The sequence below is a fragment of the Acanthochromis polyacanthus genome, chromosome 7 (genome assembly GCF_021347895.1).
Source record: "Acanthochromis polyacanthus isolate Apoly-LR-REF ecotype Palm Island chromosome 7, KAUST_Apoly_ChrSc, whole genome shotgun sequence".
In the NCBI taxonomy this organism is placed as follows: domain Eukaryota; kingdom Metazoa; phylum Chordata; class Actinopteri; family Pomacentridae; genus Acanthochromis; species Acanthochromis polyacanthus.
Window position 1 is genome coordinate 27371493 of NC_067119.1, and position 18773 is coordinate 27390265.

Here is an 18773-nt window from a genome sequence, read left to right on the forward strand (position 1 = left end):
TGGAACTTTGAGTACCTTTTTCAAGATGTTGCCAAGGAGATGGAACGTCAACAAGCCAACATCTCATTTTTCAAGGCAGTGATAGCTGGAAAATATACTAGCTAGTCACCTTGCTAGACATGAGTCAGTTCTTGGGTCGGCAGGACTGTATCGACAGCCTCCGAAAGGACCTGGTGGACCTTCAAGGTGCGATTCTGGACGTGTTTTCTAGAACCGGACCGGTCCGCTTTTCCTCCTGGAAGTTCCCAGACAAACTCTCCTGCAGTCTGGATATGGTGGCTTTGCTGGAGCAGTATGACTTTGTGGATGGGGAGGATGCATTCAGTCAGCACTCCCACATTGTTTTATTGGAGCTGGTGATTGACAGGTAATATATAAAGTTACACCTACGAAAACCTTCTTTCAAGACCTCTGCCAACATTTGTCTTTTCTCTCACTTTCTGTTTGAACTAGGCTGCTGCTTCTTCTGCAAAGCTTTAGTGCTTATGTTGAGCAACTAAGGGGCAGGAGAGAGCAGACCCAGCCGAAAGGATGCTTGTCTGTTGGGCTTGTGGTCAGAAGCTATTGGAGTAATCTAGTTCAATTTGCCACCACCAAGGTAGGCACTTTGCTTCACCGAAGTAACGATAATAAAATTAAAATGATGCCTGATTATTAACAGTTTGATCTCATTATTTGTTGTGCTGACTTTCTTCATTTAGGAGGCGTGCAACTACATTAAAAAACAGACAAAAACAAAGACATTTAACGACGAAGAGACAAAAACAGTTTCACCTGCTTCCTCCCAAATGAGCTCAAGGTCTGACTCCTGCAGACATTGTTTATCTGCCAGTTCTTCAGCGAGTACATTTACATTTTCCCCTCAGAATCACCTATCCTCCAGTCCCACTCACAACACCCCACACTTTCCTATAGGTGACAGCCATAACGTAGGCTGCCAGACAATTGAATCATCCCTCATTCCCTGCAATGCATGTCACCAAGTGCAGTCCCTGTTGAGAAAGACAGGAGATGCTTTGGTAGATCTGTTTCAGAGTGAGGGCTTGCCCTCTTCTCTGCAGCCTCTCTCAGCAGCTGTAGCGGACACTGTGGAGCTGGGACATATGACAGCAGGTGATGTTGCTCAGTGGGCCAATGAGCAGCTCAGGGACATGCGCCGGCTGGCAAAACACCTTCAAGATGTACGGGGTACAGTGCAGCCTCTCAAAGATCGACTGGCAGCAGCAGAAACAGAACAAGAAAGGTACAGGTCCCTGCTGCACAGACTACAGAAAGAGTTCAAGGAAAAGGTGGAAAAACACCAACAAAACACAGTCCAGCTGGAGTTTTCACTACACAAAGCAGAGAGATCCATGAAAGAAACAGAGCAAAGGCTACAAAAGGAGCACCAACAACTTATGAGAGGTGAGTAAATGCAGGAGTAAACAAGATGAGAAGTCAGTGAGATCACATTTACTACTTTCGTATTTTTGTAACAGAAACTTTGTCATTGGAGGAGAGGAATTCCAAACTACAGGAGGAAGTTGCATTGCAACAAGATACTTTACAAGCGCTTGGTAGGAAATGTATGATTTATTCACCATCATGCCACTTTTTTTCTGCAATAATCATGTTTTGCAAAGTGTACATAAAATAAACTGTTATTCTGTGTAATGAATAGTTTTATTTTGTGTCAGAGTATGAGAAGAATGAGCTGCAGGAGAGAGTCAAGACTTTGCAAACTGAGGAAGAGGTCTGTTGTAAACTACAACACAGGATCAAGCAGTTAGAGAGTGAAATCTCTGACAGTCAGCTGCTTCTTGACAAGGAGAATGCCAAGTACCAGAGCGCTTGCCGTCAGCAAGAGGTGAGCAAACACCAGATTATTTGTTGGTCACACAGCGGTAGTTGAATAGATTTACACAGGTGTAATAGACTTGTTTTGGGTTTTGCATCTAGTCGATGCGGGCAAAACAGAAATCTTTGTTAGAGAGAGTTGACGGCCTCGATGAAGAGTGTGAAGAGCTGCAGAGGCAGTTGGGAGAGAGAGAGGACAGACAGATCAACCTACACAATCAGCTACAACACTTATCAGAAGAGAAGGATCAACTGCAGGCTCAGCTCACTCAGCAGCAGGTATATCATTATTAGTCATTATCCATAGTAATACCTGTAATCAATCCTTGTAAACAAACTAGCATATGCTTTTATGTTTTTTTTTTCTCCAATCAGGATTTGTGTTTCCAGCTCCAAAAGGAGAAGCAGATGCTAGAAACAGATGCCGACCTGCTAAAAAACTGTGTGGCTGAGCTAAAAGAATCTGTGAAAGCTTTAAGAGAGAGAGAGAGGCTGCTGGTGGCTTTCCCTGAGCTCACGCCCCTGGCTCAGGCCCAACCACAGAGTAAGGGTAACGAATCATGCACTGAAAAAACAACACTACCTGCATGTATGTACACAAAACTAGTTCAGCAGTGTGTGAAAAATAAGGCTGCAAATTGTCCCCGCGCACTTGTATGTGGCAAAGACAGCAATAAAACTATAATGCTACCATTATAATTCCACATGCATTATTTGCATAGGTAAAGTGTGAATTGTATCTGAAATTTTGACACCTACTTCCCACCTACCTCTTTTTTGAATACTGAAGTCATGTTGAATGTTTACTTTGGTCTTTGCCTACAAGGTACAGGAAATGTGCTTCTGGATATGGAGCAGCAGCTGCAGGCAAATAGCATGCGTATAAAAGTTCTGGAACAGGAAAATGCTACCCTGCAACGGAGTCTGGAAAAACTGAGGGAAAGAACGCAGCATAATGCCACCGGGGTAGGACATATGTAATAGTATAAACTGTGAAAATACAATAATCTATTTGTAATATACACATGTGAATAGTTGTACATTCAGCTCCTACATGATTTTCTGGATGTTACTGCTATTATTTTGCTATTATAAGAAATCGTATCGATGCATTTTCATCAACAGGAAGCCTCACCACAGCAGACATGGAGCGGTCTATTGTACGTGTTCAGCTCTTACTGAAATATATTACATTCTAACACAAGCAGCACAAAACAAACATTTTATAAATAAGTAATCATAATACTGTGTTTCCATTGTTGCCTTCATCTTCTATGTGCCACAGGCAGAGCAGCAGTGCAGCACGTTTGGGATACAGTAACACAGGAAAGGAACCAAGTGGAGGAGAAAGTGGTCTGGAGTCGGCCGAGCCAGAGGATCGTGTGTCTGCCTCCCCCTCGTCCCTGAAAATTCACTTTCAAACCCTCCACCTCAACACTGCTGCTACTAGACATACACAAATACGCAGTGCTTCTCTGCTCTCTCACTCCAGAGGACTCAATGTGAAGAAAAAATGAATCCCTGAAGGTGTAAAACAGAAGGTACCCAGTGTTATGTAAGGATTCATGGCCGAGAATGTCATGTAATGTTTTATACATTGCGATTGTGTGTTCGTATGACAGTGGATTAACAAAAGTAGCATCTCTTACTATGTTAAGTTAAATATGTCTTTAATAAACATGTTGTGGATACATACACGGAAGGCTATTGTTTTACTGTTATTAACATATGGCTGACAGTGACTGCATATTAGGTTTCAGGATATATGATATGTTTCTCCAACACACCTGCATGTATCTGAATGGGCAGCCTTCACAGCAGACGAATCACATGGCTCTAAGTAAATGGGCAATTTGTCCAACCTTGAATGTAGCACAAATAGCGTCATGGAGACAGATGTCTGTGTCATTGTATGCTAAAGTACAAAGGTGGAGAGTGGGAGTTTCCATGGAAACGCAGGCGCTTGCGGGATTCGGAGGATTCATGGTCTGCTGATTCACTTCAACCCTTCAGTTCAGTCTCTCCAGTATAATTTTACAGTATCTCATCCTTAGTGCACACAGATTAACCCTTTGATGACCCATACTCAGTGGAATACGGGTGGCCTTTGACCCACATTGTGCATCAAATGGTTTAAGATCACACACTGCAGATTATTTTAAGCTACGCCTCGTTTGTCATTTTTGTATTTGCAACTGACATCATATGGCTTGCTTTGCAGCGCTAGTGTGAGATGCAATGAGCTCAGTTCTGTAGTCTGAATCAAACAGAGTAAGAAATCATAATCATGTTAAAATCAACACTGACCTCACATTAGTTCTACCTGAATGAACGCCTGATCTGTCGTTTAAGTCACGTAACTGAAATCTCATGACCTGAGGGTTAATCCCCGACATGGGTTAACTATACGGTTGTGTCATCAAGCACATAATTGAAGTTAGTCTTAAGCTCTTTTAACCAACATCACAGATGCCAGTGAAAATTATATCCGTATTATGCTTGACAAAGCAGTTAATGAAAAATGTGGAATTTAGCAGCTACATATATGACTATAATGACTAAATAATGTACACTTAAGTGCGAAGATGAGCTATATATTACAAGAAAATAATGAGTATGGCTACAGTGTAATTGAAAGTAATTTTCCATCATCACAGCAACATGTTTCTATTACAATAACAGAATCAGTTATAAGATAAACATTTTTAATCATCATAATAGTAAATATTTCCTTTACTAGTTCCATATTCAGCAGCAAGTAAGGTGTATAAATGCCTAAGTGGTTGGGCAGTGGACAATTTTTAGATGTCTGAGTGTAATAGCAACCTACATAGGAATAATATTAGGCATTAAATGTGTAAGGGCCAATTATTAGAAAAGCTCACCATGATGTGAGATCCTCTAAATCTGTAGGGAATTTCTAAAACAGGTCTATAAATTTTTATTGAAGTAAATGGAAAAAGATGCCATTGTTGAATATACTGTGCATCATTATACAGTAAAACATGTATCATTTTTAAAGTTGTATGCGATATTCAGTTCTTATTCCATTATTTATATGTGCTGGTTCCTCAATGAATTAATTTTAATTTTTTGTTGTAGTTGTCTTTTAATGAATGCTATTTGCTGTATTGTTGTTCAGACCAGCACTCTGTACGCAAAGCTACTGCTAAGATGACAATTCCTAATTTTCTAGGATGTGAGAAGTCAGATGTCAGAATACTCCACAATTTAGATTTTTGTAAATGCTGCTTCAAAACATTTATTTTTAATCTGCTGCATTTTACACAGACATACACTATATAACAGAAAGATCTGAGACTTTGATGTGCGAGTACAGAGTACAATACTGTTGAGAAGTAAGAAAAGAAATAAAGAATTGGATCATTTATAACTGTGCTTCCTGGCACAAAGAAGACAGAGAAAGAAGTGAGAGAACGTTCAGCTTAAAAAAGCACCACGGTATTAATATCTGCCACTGGCCCCGACATCAAAAGCATAACTGTGACACAAAATTACCAGACAATAGTTTGCAAACTGTGCAAAGTTGTACAAAATTCTCTCAAACCTGACTCCTTTTTGAAACTATGCCAACATGCCTCCTGCTGTACATTCTCTTCCATGTTTGTGTTTTGGTTTAATAGTTCGAAAGCATATAAGAGACAAATAAATGAAACAAACTAAATCATTTAGACTGACTACACAAGCTTTCGAGATCAGTCTGCATTGATTACAACGTGTTTAAGGCCATTGGTTTTCTTAAGTAACACATGCAAGCACACAACTGAAAACAGAATAGACATCTTTGTAAGTATTTAAACATATGTGGTATAAGATAAAACCTCATTTCTGTTCATTTATCAACATAAGTGCAGAATACGGGAATGTTAGTTGTATAATGTGAGAGTATTCTCACATGTGTGGCTTTCTCTTATCTAGGTCAAGCTGCAGACCGGCGACAGGGACTACTGCAAATCTGCTGGGATTACTACGGCCTCAGAGAGATGAAGCAGATCCCTGTTTAACAGAACAACCAATGTCTGCCTGCCTGCCAATATTCATGTGCAAGGACTCCCATTCAATAGTTTTGTGCTTGCTTATATATCCATTTATCTGATTATTTCTCAGGTTGTCTCAGGAAATCAGTCACACGATTTCAATAATCAATGTGCTTTGATATAATCTCATTCCAACAGGGAGAAAGAGGAAAAGCTGCTGTCTAAAGGTCCGTGAGAAAAACACTGCAAGATCGGTGGCACACACAAAAAAGGACAGGGTCATGGGATGAGATTTAGGAGATTAAGCGAAGAACTGAAGTGTTCAGCCATTTAAAAAGTGAACACAATTTACTGATACAGACTAATAGAGGTACATGCAAAACATAGAACAGATAAAGTAACAAACAAATGCAGAGAAAATAACCTACTGCGACCCCTTATAAAAGAAATATGATTAGGAACGATAGAAAAATAAATAAATGCATACATTATCTTGTAATATAGGATGAAATATTTTGCCAGAAACCAATTGAATTAGGAAAATCTATGAATACTAAACAGACAAACTAAATGAATCCACATTAATAAAATGTGTGAGAAGAATCTGAGAAAAAAGGCAAAAATGTAAACTCACAACTCTGTGCATTCCTCTGCCTAATTTAAAAAAACTAACAAAAAAACAAAACATGCAACGAATGGATGCTCACTCTGTTCATATTGATATCTTTCAAAAAAATGTGGTCGGTTGTCGTCCAAAAAAATGTAACTGTTTCAGCTCCAGAGCTGCGTTAACATTTTAAAAAATCCTCCAGTGTCTGTAACAAAGAAAGCACCATATATAACAAACAACCACATGGACAAAGTGGCAAGGTTGCAAGAAGAGAGCTGGTCTTAAAGGATATAACACAACTTTGATGCTGAAAGTTTTACAGGACTTTAGTAAAGCTCTCTACTGTACATTTGAGTATTACAAGATATACAAATATGCGTCACAATAAGACAGAGAGAGTGCATCCCATCCCGTGGTGTGCATACATTTGCAGAGCAACGAGTACAGACTGTCACACGCTAAAGGGAGTGAGATACAAAGAGTACACTAGTAATAGTAGAGCGCATGAGTGGGAGACAGCAGATAATACCAGGCAGTTGTACTGATGACTAAGATTGGTCACATATCATCTCTTTCCTGTGTTTTCCTCAGCAGTGGAGGCAGTGGAGGCGGTGGAGGCGTTGATGTGTGAGGAGTCCACTTGACCTTCGGGCTGGATGGACTGCACTGTCTCTACCAGGCTGCCGCTGGGTAGCACCACGTACCGGGCGGCCATGTCTTTGGGCTGCAGCTCCCGTATTCCCTCCTTACTGTGCCAGATCCCATAGCCAAAATATACAAAGAGCCCTGGGAAAGAGATATCACGAAACACTTGTGAATGGAGCAATCTTTGACATCAAAATAACACCGCACACAGGTAAGTGCTTAGAGAAGTGATGTAAAGATTTGCTCTTTTTTTCAGCTCAAAGTTGGGGGAGGAAAATTAATATATTCCAAAACCCCACACATGTACTGTTGTGATGGATGGAAGTTACAATTTTCAAATTGGCTAGATCTTTTTGTTACACCTCAAGTGACAGGACAAGCTTACAGTAGAGGTGTAACGATTGAACAATGAATTGATCGTTTTTCAAACTATTAAATTAATCCTAAACTGATTATTTAAAAAAAAAATAGAATGCGTACAGTGCCTTTGATTCAAGGTTCTTAAATGTGAATATTTACTAGTAAACTGAATATCTTTGGCTTGGAGACAGGCCAGGTAATTTCCAATACATCATGGACTTTGGAGGACACTAACTGACATTTTTCACCATTTTCTGACATTTTACAGAGAAAATGATTGATCAGTTAATCAAGATAATCATTTAAGACACACTGACTGGCAATGGATATAATTGCAAGTTGTAGACCTAGTTTCCAGGCATGCTAGCACTTTAAAATGTATGCTTAAATGGGCATGCTGATATCCTCACTAAACTGAGCAGGCTGTCATTAGTTTTGCAGGTATTTAGCCTTAAACTAAAGTTTTAAATGGCACAATTTATACCAGAAGATCGGGCTACACAGAAATAATTAGATGATCGCTGTTATTTTTTTTTTTTAAAGATTATTATTTTGCATTTAGCTTTATTTAGAGCAATGCAGTGGAGAGGTATAAGAAACGTGGTGAAGAGAGCAAAGGAGTTATATGTAGTAAAAATATACAGCCGGTTGGGAATCAAACCGGGGCTCATGTGGTGTTCACCGCAACCACGTGGCTATGAGGGATCCCCAGGCACAGTTCCTCTTAGGGGAAACACAAATAAGTGTGCCAAAATGGATCACCAGACAAACGACCAACACTGCCACCCTGCTAGCATGGCAAAAAAAGGCCCTCACTCTATCAACAGCTTTAAATTTACTCGAATCAATGAAATTATGTTTGTCAATATGTGTTTACCCTGGTGCAGCATTGATCACTAATCACTCCACATTAAATCTGAGATGAATGGTGAAATCTCATGCCTTTTTTTCAAAGGCTATTATGGAAGGGAAGTATCCATTTCTGTCTCTAGGGAGGGAAAGCCCAGCCAGAGGCCCTGTCAAGTGTAATACCCAATGATTGTGCATCTTGTTAACTTGCAGCAGTCTGACAGTGGTGTTTAAACGGTTTAGTGGTCCAGAGAAGCCTTAAGCTAATGCAGATAATCATGTTTCTCCAGTGATCCTCCCTCTCAGTGATGGGGCATTAACACTGTTTGACCAACACCTACATCTTCAGGGGATTGCAGACGAATGGGGAAAGTTTCTCTGTTTTCTTTGAATACAGAAAATGCTTGTTTAATCTTTTAGTGTAAGATTTTTATGCAACCAGAGGGCAGGTTTTTTTTCTGACAAGGAAACTGCTTTCTGGATAATATTCACATCGCAACATGTGCTAACTATAGACTATGTTTGTGTAGAGAGGAAGCTGTATGCCTACTGCTTACAGTAAATCCATTTGATCACCTTTTAAGTTGGGCAGGAAAAGCATTTCTTTTTCAGAAATACACAACAGAGACGTTTTTCTTACCAACTGCAATCCACACAGTGAATCGAATCCAGGTTAGGAGGCTGAGCTTCATCATGAGGAACACATTAAAGAGGATACTGGCACCTGGAGTCAGTGGAACCAGAGGTACCTACACCGCAATAACAATAAAATTAAGATTTATAGTTATTCTAGAATAGTTGTTTTTCTGAATGCAATCTAACAATATATTGCATTATGTGACCATATTACACTTAGCTTGAATAACAGATATTATTGCTCACCTGGAAAGTTTTGTTGTTTTTTTGTGGCTCATGAACCCATATAAGAGCCAGGCTGACGACGTAAGCTAAGCTAAAAATAACCAGCAGCATTGTGAAACTCCAAACCGGCAGCTGTAGCTGTTTGTATCCAAACTCCACCACAGCGCAGAGGGATACTGAGCTCACTATCAGAGTCAGCACACAGAAGGCCACCACCTCGCCCGGGTCACAGTCCCCCAGCAGCCTGTCCAGGTACGGCTCCCAGCAGGCCTTCAGCTGCCCCACCCCACGCCGCTCTTTCGTCTTCTGTCTTTCGACCAGCTGAAGTTTGTCAGAGAAGGACTCGTACTGCTTCGGCTCCTCGCTGTCCTCGGTTATGGTCTGAGACTCTGAGGGGGCAGGGGAAGGCTCAGTGTTGGGGTTGGGAGATGTGGTAGCGGTTCCCTTGTCGTTGGTTTTCTCAGGTTGGAAACGCAACACAATTACACTCGCTGCCACAAAGGTGTACGCCAGGAGGGTGCCGATGGACAAGAACTGAACCAAGGCCTCCAGGTCAAAGATCAGAGCCATGGTGGCCATGAGGATTCCAAACACCAGAATAGCATTGACGGGAACTTTGGTGATGGGATTGACTCGTGCAAAAACAGAGAAGAACAATCCATCCTCTGCCATGGCGTACACGATCCGAGGGAGGGAGAAGAGATTACAGAGCAGTACAGTATTCATGGCTAGAAATTGGAGAGAGAAGACAAGTGAAAATACAACACAGAGAAGTCAATACGACTACTAAACATATATGAAAGGTAATCCTCCTTTAAAGGTGGACACTTACCACAGATGGAACCTACTGCCACAACAACTCCTGCCCAACTGTAGCCACGGCGGAAAAAAGCATCTGCCAGAGCAGAGTTGGGGTCCAGCGTACGCCAGGGTACCATCAGTGTGAGCACTGTGGAGACCAGGATGTAGGCTGTTGTTGCCAGTCCAAGGGAGATTGCAGTCGCAATGGGAATAGCCTTCTGCGGATTCTTTGCCTCCTCACTTGAGGAAGCAATTACATCAAAGCCCACAAATGCGTAGAAGCACGTGGCTGAACCTGCCAGTATTCCAGACATCCCAAAAGGTGCAAAGCCTCCTTGTTCCTGACTCCAATTGACCGGCTCAGCTAGCACAAAGCCAAAGACCAGGATGAAAACAATGACACCCATACTTATGGTGGAGAAGATATGGTTGAGGTAAGAGGACACTTGAACTCCAAAGGAAATGAAGAAGGAGGCAACTACTAGAATTCCTGCTGCAAGGAGGTCAGGGTAGTGGGCAAGGAAGGGCACATTCCACTGCATAATGTGCGTCTCCGTGAAGTTCTGGATAGCGTGGTTAAAAATGGAGTCCAGATAGCCACTCCAGGCACGTGCTACGGCTGCACCACCAATCATGTTCTCCAGAATCACATTCCAGCCAATGAGAAAGGCCCAGACCTCTCCCACGGAGACGTAGGTAAACATGTAGGCAGATCCTGTTTTGGGAATGCGTGCTCCAAACTCTGCATAACAAAAGGCAGCCAGTAAAGAAGCAATACCTGCAAAAAGGAAGGATATGACGACAGCAGGGCCAGCCGTGTCTTTAGCCACTGTTCCTGTCAGAACGTAAAGCCCAGAGCCCACCATGCCACCAACACCCAGCAGAGTCAGGTCCAGGGTGGAGAGGCAGCGCTTCAGAGATGTTGCCATCATGTCGTCATCTAGTGTCTTGAGCCGGTTCAGTCTCTGACAAAGGCGCACTGCTGGCGCACAGCCTCTTGGACAAGTTGCCATAGCTACAGAGTTAGACGGGCCAGCTGGGTGGGTTGGTGTCGTGGTAATCACACTGGATCCATTACCTGTCTACGAAGATGACCTGCAAGGCAGAGCACAATATTTACAAACGGGTGCATCAGAGCAGAAAAACTACTGCAGCTACAGCATTCAGGATGCACTGTTGCTGTCTGCATTTTGGGATTTGGCTCACCATGTTTTATTGAGTGCTGCTAACAGCCCCATAATAGGGCTGCATGACATATCACTTCAGCATCTACGCTGTGATGTGCACATCTGCAATAGTCACATGACAGCAAGTGCAATGAGATGCAAGGCATATTATCCTACACACATCACTGCTAAAAGTTTTTGCTCTGGTTGACACAGAAAAAAACCTTAACCGGTTCTAATTTTCTACGACTAATCTGCAAGAAAAGTCGGCCTGATAGGAAATCTGTTTCTCTGATTTAGGGGTTTTGAAACAAACAGAATTTTTAAAACTATATTTAAAATACACAAGCCTCCTCATGTGCAAGCAAAATAAGCGAGTAACAGAAAAGTAGCACTGAAAAGGAAGATTTTGTTGCAAAAAACAACAAAACATTAGCTGTCTGGAAATATTTCAGCTCCAAAAAGGATGATATTGACTGAAAAAGGGCATTTTGTCCGCAGTTGCTGGCAGCTGTTTTCACCACAGGAGGCAACATGACTAATTAGTTCGGCCATTTACTTCAGCCCAACAAAGCTCTGTATGATGCGTGCAAAGCCAGATCTCAACTGAAATCAAAGCAAAGAGCTATTTTGATGTCTTTGTTGAGTGTTGCACCATATGAGACAGGTTCCAAACAGCTTTTCTCTGCCTTTATAAAAATTAGTTCTTTATTTTCTGCACAGATGCACCCTCCTAATGAATTACTTCAATTATTTTCAAATGATTATCCTTCAAACACAGACATAATCAAGTGTTCTGGTAAGAAAAGCCTAGATTTTTTTAAGTTGCAATTTATACCACAGAAAAACAAAGTATTGCAATATAATTTTCTTTCTTTTACAATGCTGCGCAGGTTCTTCTTTAACCCATACTGTAAGAATATGTGAAGAACTGACGGATACTGTGCCACTTTTCATACAGAATTGTCTTTCAAGTTTGACTTCTGCATCTACGGAAATAATTATCCTTGTCTGCATAATGAATAACGAAATCCGTAGTGGCATCCAGCATGCACCACCAAGTCCCAGTACATCAGGGCCAACCTGAGATATAAATACATGCACACTGATTAGAGAAACAACCACTCAGTCAATCTGGCCTTTTTAAATCATTCTCCCCACAAATGGATTTTTGTCTGGATTTGAATTTTAAGAGATTATTTAGTGGACTGTCACAGCATGTAGATGATTTAAGAGAAGTTTGTGTTGAAAGCATTCCTGTCACTGTGTTAATATGTTGTTATGTGGCATATTCAGTATTTCAGTTTAACAGTATTTTAATTTCTTTTGCATGAATCATGAAATCATTTGATCTGGGAGACTCATAGAGTCTTGGGTCCATATGACAGAAAGCATGATCTTATTAAAAGTAGCACAATCATGAGGTTAAAAACTTCATAAAATCCACATGTCTTTCGGACAATCATGGCATTCACCATGCAGAATGTATTTAGTCTGTCCCACACAAACTCCCTGTGGGTAGAGCCTTTAACAACAAAACAGCTTTACAGACATCTTATGTTGTGATGAACACTGTGGACGGAACAGCCAGATCATGTTTGTATGTGTGCCATTTTGCCTGATTGCATATCTGGTTTCACTGTTATTTTGCAGGTTGTGTGGCTTTTCCACCTTGTCATCTGTATGTGTTTTTGCACTATGAGGCCATGATGAGGTGCGCTGCCCTGAACACTCAGCAGGCCAGTCCACGTCATCTGAAAGCCACGGCTGATGTGGGAGATTGCAGCATTGGATAACAACAGAAGCTGTAATGGTGCGTTGGTTCAGTTTGGTCTTTTCATCAGTTGTACACAGTGCTCATCCTCCTGGTCCGGGCAGTGCAGCATCCTACTCCCAGCCTCGATGGGCATATGGCGACAACAGGATGTCTCCATGATAATTACGTAACGCTTTATTCCCCCTCTAGAAATAAGAGCGTCTCAGTCAGGAGTCTTTTGTACAATAAAATGTTCAAGCAGACATAACCACGACCAAATAATAGAGAACAAGAACAGACGACGATTACAATGAGCGCCGTTTTAAATGTCAAATTAATAATTTAGAACAAAATGGAAACGAGGATCGTTAGTTTTTGTTCGTGCATCACACTACCTCTTTCCTGGATGGAAACGCTGCGCAGCATCGCACTTTTAACGCCCGAGTTAGGTGTGATTATTTGATCGCTGTTGTCTTTAGGAGTGATAAAATTAACAAACCGTTTACCGTTGTTGCTGTTCGGGGTCTCTCATCGGTGCTGTTAGAAGTTGCCGGGGCGCATCGTCTGCTGATGGAGCTGAAGGTGCACCGAGCGCAGCCTGGACGGACGGACGGACGGCTTCTTAAAGGTACACACACACCTCCTGGAGCTGGGAGGGCTTCCCCACCACACCACACCCACAGCACAGCAGGGCAGGAGGAGGGTCCCAGAGAGAGGTGGTGGGGGGTCCCAGAGTGAATATCAAATGTGTGCATGTTCTAGAATAAGTCATGAAAGCAGCTAACAGGGTGCAGTAAAGCTCTAATAAAACGGATACTATATAAAAAAAACGCTAAAATCAGACAGTACATTTAGAACTGAAAATGGTGCCAACCTGCCTTAAGTGCCACGTTTGATTACATTTAATTCTTCAAAAACCTCAAAGAGGTTATAGGAGGTGGTAGGATTGCTATGACCTGAATGACATTTAATCTTTTTTTTATTCTTTGTTTTACCAGGTAAGATCGGTTGAGAACAATTTCTTATTTGCAATGACGATCTGGCAAGAGGCCCAAGCAGAAAGAAACATAACAAATAAACATATACAACAAAGGATGCACAAATGTTTAAACAGAGAATAAAAACCACCTGAATAAATGCTAGCAGTTCAGTGAAAACAGTCAGCATGTGCAGTCATCAGCTAGGGTCTGCTACAGCTTCTGCTTAAACATGTATAAAGTGATAAAAGAGGTGACAGTTTCAGAGATTTTTGGAGGGAATTCCAATGGATTCTGCAGCAAAGCGAAAGGAATGCCAGCCAAAGACAGTGCGAACCTTGAGGATAGAGAGTGTTATGAAATCACTGGACCTCAGGTGGCAGTTGCTGTAGGAGGTTGGAGAGGTATTGATGTGTCTTTTCCTGATAGGGTCTTGTAGATGAGTAGAAGCCAGTGCTGGGGTCACGTGGTGTAAGGGGAGGGCCAACCCATCAATTTGTAAAGGTCACAATGGTGGGTGGAGAAAGGTGCACTGGCAGCAAGACGGATGGCTGAGTGATGGAAGACATCAGCCCTGCTCAGGGCACACTTAGTGGCCATTTTATAGATGACATCGCCGTAGTCAAACATGGAGAAGTCAGTCATCTTCACAAGAGTGTTTTTGGAGTATGTAAAAGAGGCCTTATTACGGTAAAGGAACCCCAGTTTAGATTTGATTTTAGCCTGTAGTTATTGATATAAGGAGTGAAAGGGAGTGAAAAGTCCAGCCAGAGACCAAGGTACCTCGTAGGAGTTGATGAACTGCAGATCTGAGCCATCTGCACAGGTGATCTTTGAGGGGCTGGAGACATTGTTTTTCCGGTTGAATAGCATACACTTTGTTTTCTTGGAATTAAGGCACAAGCATAAGTTATGAAAAGACTCCTCGATTGAAGTAAGGCTGAGTTGAAGGGTAGATGTAGCAGAGTGAAATACAGGGCAAGTGGAGTATATAATGCCGTCATCAGCGTAATCTGTATACAGTAAAGTCCATAAAGATTTGGATAATGACACAATTTCCAGCATTTTGTCTCTGTACACCAATACAGCGGATCTGAAATGAAACAATCAAGATGTGCTTTAAGTGCAGACTGTCAGCTTTAATTTGAGGGTATTTACATCCAACTCAGGTGAACTGTGTAGGAATTACAACACATTTTATATGTGCCCTCTTCCTTTTTAATGGACCAAAAGTAATTGGACAGTTGGCTGCTCAGCTGTTCCATGGCCAGGTGTGTTATATTCCCTCATTATTTCACTTACAAAGAGCAGATAAAAGGTCTAGAGTTCATTTCATGTGTGATATTTGAATTTGGAACCTGATGGGGTCAACTCTCAATATGAAGTCCAAAGAGCTGTCACTATAAGTGAAGCAAGCCATCATCAGGTTGATGATGTCTGCACTAGAAGAGGCAGAAGTTTCACAGATACAGTTTTATGGGGCTGCATTTCTAGGAGGAATATGATTTTGCTTCTTCTGTTCTATCTCTGTTTTTTGCACCGTGTACATGGTGAATGTTGAATGCTACTGCACTAGGAGATCTCATGAAAACCCAATTTTGTTCTGCCCTATTGCTGTCTGGCCAAATGACAGTAAAGTGTGATTAGGTTTGATGGGGTTGGAAGTGAGATTCTGGGTGTTACGGTTCTCACGTCATTACCCAATTTACCAGGTGTTGCTACTGCTAAAAACAAACATCCTAGAAATGCAGTCCCACAACTGCAGCCTCCTCCATGTTGCAAAAGGAGCTTCAGTAATTAACCACACCTGGCGTACGTCAGCAGGGTTACTGCATTCGCTTCGGTATCTGGCTGGGTAAGTATGTATGTATGTGTATGTGTGTGGGTATGTCCGGTCAGATATCTCTGCAAGTGTTGAAGTCAGGATAATCAAACTTGGCACTGAAGATCAGTCTAAGGTCCCCTGCTCAGTTGTGGAGTTAGAGGTCAGCAGATCAAGTAGGAAGGGATATACGTAGGATGATTCAAAATTGATACAGAGTATCATGCATGGGCGTGGTTCTGCCCTCTACTGGGGACTTGTCTAGTTCACAATGTAATCAAGATACCTGATAATGGAGGCTCTACAGGTGATCATCTTACATTCAACCAGCAGCCAATGTAAAGAGCAAAGATATGAGTGCAACTGTAGAGTATGTAGGACTTAAATTGTACGTTAGGCTTTACAAATGAAGGAAACAAAAAAGAGAATCTGTTCAGCTGCAGATTTATTTACCTATGCATCCATGCATTTTTGATGTCCAGTGAAGCTACTGCAAGCCTCAAGTGGCAGCTCTATGCATGTACCATATTACTAATTTAAATGTATATGGTTACTTATTTGTCAGACAATAATCATTAACCAACACTGACATTTTAACATTATCGCTGCGAATGCACTTGTGTTGACTCAACACTTAGTTTGGACCCACGGAACCAAAACAAACTGAACAGATACAAAAAATAAAATAGAATAAACAGCAAATGTGTAAGAAAAATATTAGAATATTCCCAAATAGTTTGGTCCAAACAGACCCATAACATATGGCTTGTTTCAATCTTAAACCTTGATGCCAGCAATAAACAAGACTTTTGCACAACAAACTTCCACTACTTCAAATAGCAAAAATATTTGGAAAAGTGCAAATTCTTTGTTTTCAGTTGCTCAGATTTTGCTCTGTGTGCACACAAACCAATACAATTTCCCTTCCACCTCAAATGTTGCAACAGGAGACACTTCTGAGTCTTAAGAAGCTCACATGAGACCATCTCACTACTTGACGGTTACAGTCTGAGTTAAAACCACTGTTCTTTTTGCTCCATCGTGTCCCTAAAGATGTTTACAACGTATTGATGAAAAATATGCAACAAAGTAAGCTCCTCATTTCACAACGGCTTCTAAGTTGCCACAGCCTGCTACAGCTCTCCACTAGGACTTGGATCATTTTACTCAAACACCTGAGAACCAGCTTTTTCCCACAGGTTTGAGTATGATACACTCAGAACAACACATGTTCAACATTTTCTGAACCTGTTGCTGCTTAGAAACAGCAGTGTTACATGTTGACAAATCATGCTGTAGCTCACAGTTACTGGAATGTGTTGTTTGTGGCCACAACATGTTTTTCTGTTTCTTAATAGGCACATTTAGGCCTGTGTATCATTCTTCTCATATTATTCCAGATTGCGACTCCTTCTGTTGAAGCTTGAGGATCAGTTCAAGAAGGTTCATCTGCATAGTCAGCTCCTGAAACACAGAGTGGTTGAACAGTGGTTATTTAGGACATACATCGCCACCTGCTGGACATTTGTCTCCATCACAAATAGGCTGCAACTACTGACAGCTTTAATGGTGATAAATCGTTATTCAGTCTAAAAAAATGCGACAAAAATATAGATCAGTGTATCCTAAAGCCCAAGATGACGTCTTTACAAAGTTCTACTATTGCTTACAACCTAAAGATATTCAGTTTACTGTCGCAAAGATGAAAACAAACCACAAAATATCCATCTAAATCTATACAATGAATCAGAAAATTTAGCCTTATAAAAAAATTACTCAAATGTAGTGAAAGTATTAGTTGACAGCTAACCGATTAATCGTTACACTTCTAATAACAATGTGCACATTCTCTCTGCTCTTCTAACATTTGTGATAATAGTATACAGTGAGTAGACAGGTACAGATATTAACCTGAGGATTAGTGGTGATATAAAACCCAGGGACTCCCGCCTTCTCGAGGGTGTTCTGCTGGTCTATCACTTTTTGATCGATTTCTGCCACAATCTTCTTATCCATCATTCTTTGTTCCTCTCGCACTCGGATTTCCAGAGCCTTATAACACACCAGAAAACTATTAGTATGCCAAGAGGAACATAGGAGTTCCATATCCTTTTCAGTAATCAGAGATAGTGGGATTTCAATGCTCACCTCTAGCTCTGCTTGTTGGTTTGACTTGAGAAGGGCAAGGTTGTGAGATTTGCACGACAGCAGGGCATCTTTGTGTTTCCGTACAAGATCTTGTTTGAGTCCTACACACAAAAGGATCCAGTCAGGTATGACAGTGACATTTGAAAATTACAACCTCAAACTGAGGACCTGTTTCAAGTAGCAGGTTTAATATTTTTTTATTGTTTTGGACTTGAGGGGGCTGCTGGTGCTACTCAACAAATATCCAGGTAACAGTCATTGGTATCCTTCTTGGATTTCTGTTTAACACAGCACCAACCTTGGTGTTCACAGTGAAGCTTTTGCCTTTGGTTGTACAGATTTTTCTCTGTGAGATGTTGAATATCCAGGAGGCCCTGCACAATCTCGTATACTGTCCCATCTATGAGTGCCAGAGCCAGGTCACTCAGTGTGTTGTAGGACAGACGCTGCTGGAAGGAACTAAACACAGAAAGGAAGTAACATAAGGATGCAGATATAAATTACACAAACGGTTGAAACGGCACCTTTTCTAGTATAACCAGTTTTCTGAAATTTGTGTAGGAAGGAAGTCCTGAAAGTAACTTACCTTGGTAAGTCTTTGACCAAGGTTTGCAGTTCCGATAGCAGGTAGTAATGTCTTTCTTGTTGTTTTGTAGAATCGCTGTCAACGTCTCCGGAGTAACCGTCCATCTCTTTGATTAGATGAGAACTGGACGTTGGTAAACACAACCAGCTAGCTAAGAACAACGGTCGGCTAATTTAACTATTTTGTAGTTAAAGGTTTTCCGGGAAAAGGGTTATTTATTATTAACCAGTCTGTTTGTAATTTATTTCGTACGTTAACAAAACGCAGATAAAGTAACCGAACCAGTTCGACAGGAAGAAATAGACTGTTTTTAGCTTAGGAGTTTTAACGTACATTTGCCTCCATGCATGCTAACTAG

General features: G+C 41.2%; 3 protein-coding genes across 6 annotated transcripts; 1 reads left to right on the forward strand and 2 right to left on the reverse strand.

The window, feature by feature from the left end:
• The first annotated feature begins 19 nt into the window (after nucleotides 1-19).
• ccdc157 (coiled-coil domain containing 157) lies at nucleotides 20-3533 on the forward strand. 3 transcript variants are annotated; one of them, XM_022205662.2, is made up of 10 exons: nucleotides 34-367; nucleotides 454-598; nucleotides 702-1404; nucleotides 1479-1556; nucleotides 1677-1846; nucleotides 1939-2115; nucleotides 2212-2386; nucleotides 2663-2802; nucleotides 2962-2996; nucleotides 3122-3533. In XM_022205662.2, exons 1-10 carry the CDS (start codon nucleotides 120-122, stop codon nucleotides 3351-3353), a joined length of 2103 nt encoding a protein of 700 aa, XP_022061354.2. In that variant the 5' UTR covers nucleotides 34-119; the 3' UTR covers nucleotides 3354-3533. The 3 variants fall into 3 exon arrangements, with proteins under 3 accessions (XP_051807072.1, XP_022061354.2, XP_022061355.2); XM_022205663.2 differs by having other exon boundaries at nucleotides 35-367; nucleotides 2212-2380; XM_051951112.1 differs by lacking the exons at nucleotides 454-598; nucleotides 702-1404; nucleotides 1479-1556; ... (4 more) ...; nucleotides 2962-2996; nucleotides 3122-3533 and having other exon boundaries at nucleotides 20-371.
• A 1533-nt stretch (nucleotides 3534-5066) lies between these two features.
• On the reverse strand, nucleotides 5067-13531 carry slc7a4 (solute carrier family 7 member 4). Of its 2 annotated transcripts, none has more exons than XM_022205665.2 (5): nucleotides 13389-13531; nucleotides 9992-11055; nucleotides 9181-9887; nucleotides 8939-9047; nucleotides 5067-7230 (listed from the first exon to the last, which is right to left on the reverse strand). In XM_022205665.2, the coding sequence occupies exons 2-5, from the start codon at nucleotides 10971-10973 to the stop codon at nucleotides 7010-7012; spliced, it is 2019 nt and encodes a 672-aa protein (XP_022061357.1). In that variant the 5' UTR covers nucleotides 10974-11055; nucleotides 13389-13531; the 3' UTR covers nucleotides 5067-7009. The 2 variants fall into 2 exon arrangements, with proteins under 2 accessions (XP_022061357.1, XP_022061358.1); XM_022205666.2 differs by having other exon boundaries at nucleotides 13382-13522.
• Nucleotides 13532-16109: 2578 nt separating this feature from the next.
• dgcr6 (DiGeorge syndrome critical region gene 6) lies at nucleotides 16110-18762 on the reverse strand. Its single transcript, XM_022205660.2, has 5 exons — nucleotides 18416-18762; nucleotides 18128-18288; nucleotides 17830-17930; nucleotides 17593-17733; nucleotides 16110-17145 (listed from the first exon to the last, which is right to left on the reverse strand). The coding sequence occupies exons 1-5, from the start codon at nucleotides 18517-18519 to the stop codon at nucleotides 17068-17070; spliced, it is 585 nt and encodes a 194-aa protein (XP_022061352.1). The 5' UTR covers nucleotides 18520-18762; the 3' UTR covers nucleotides 16110-17067.
• Between the last annotated feature and the right edge of the window lie 11 nt (nucleotides 18763-18773).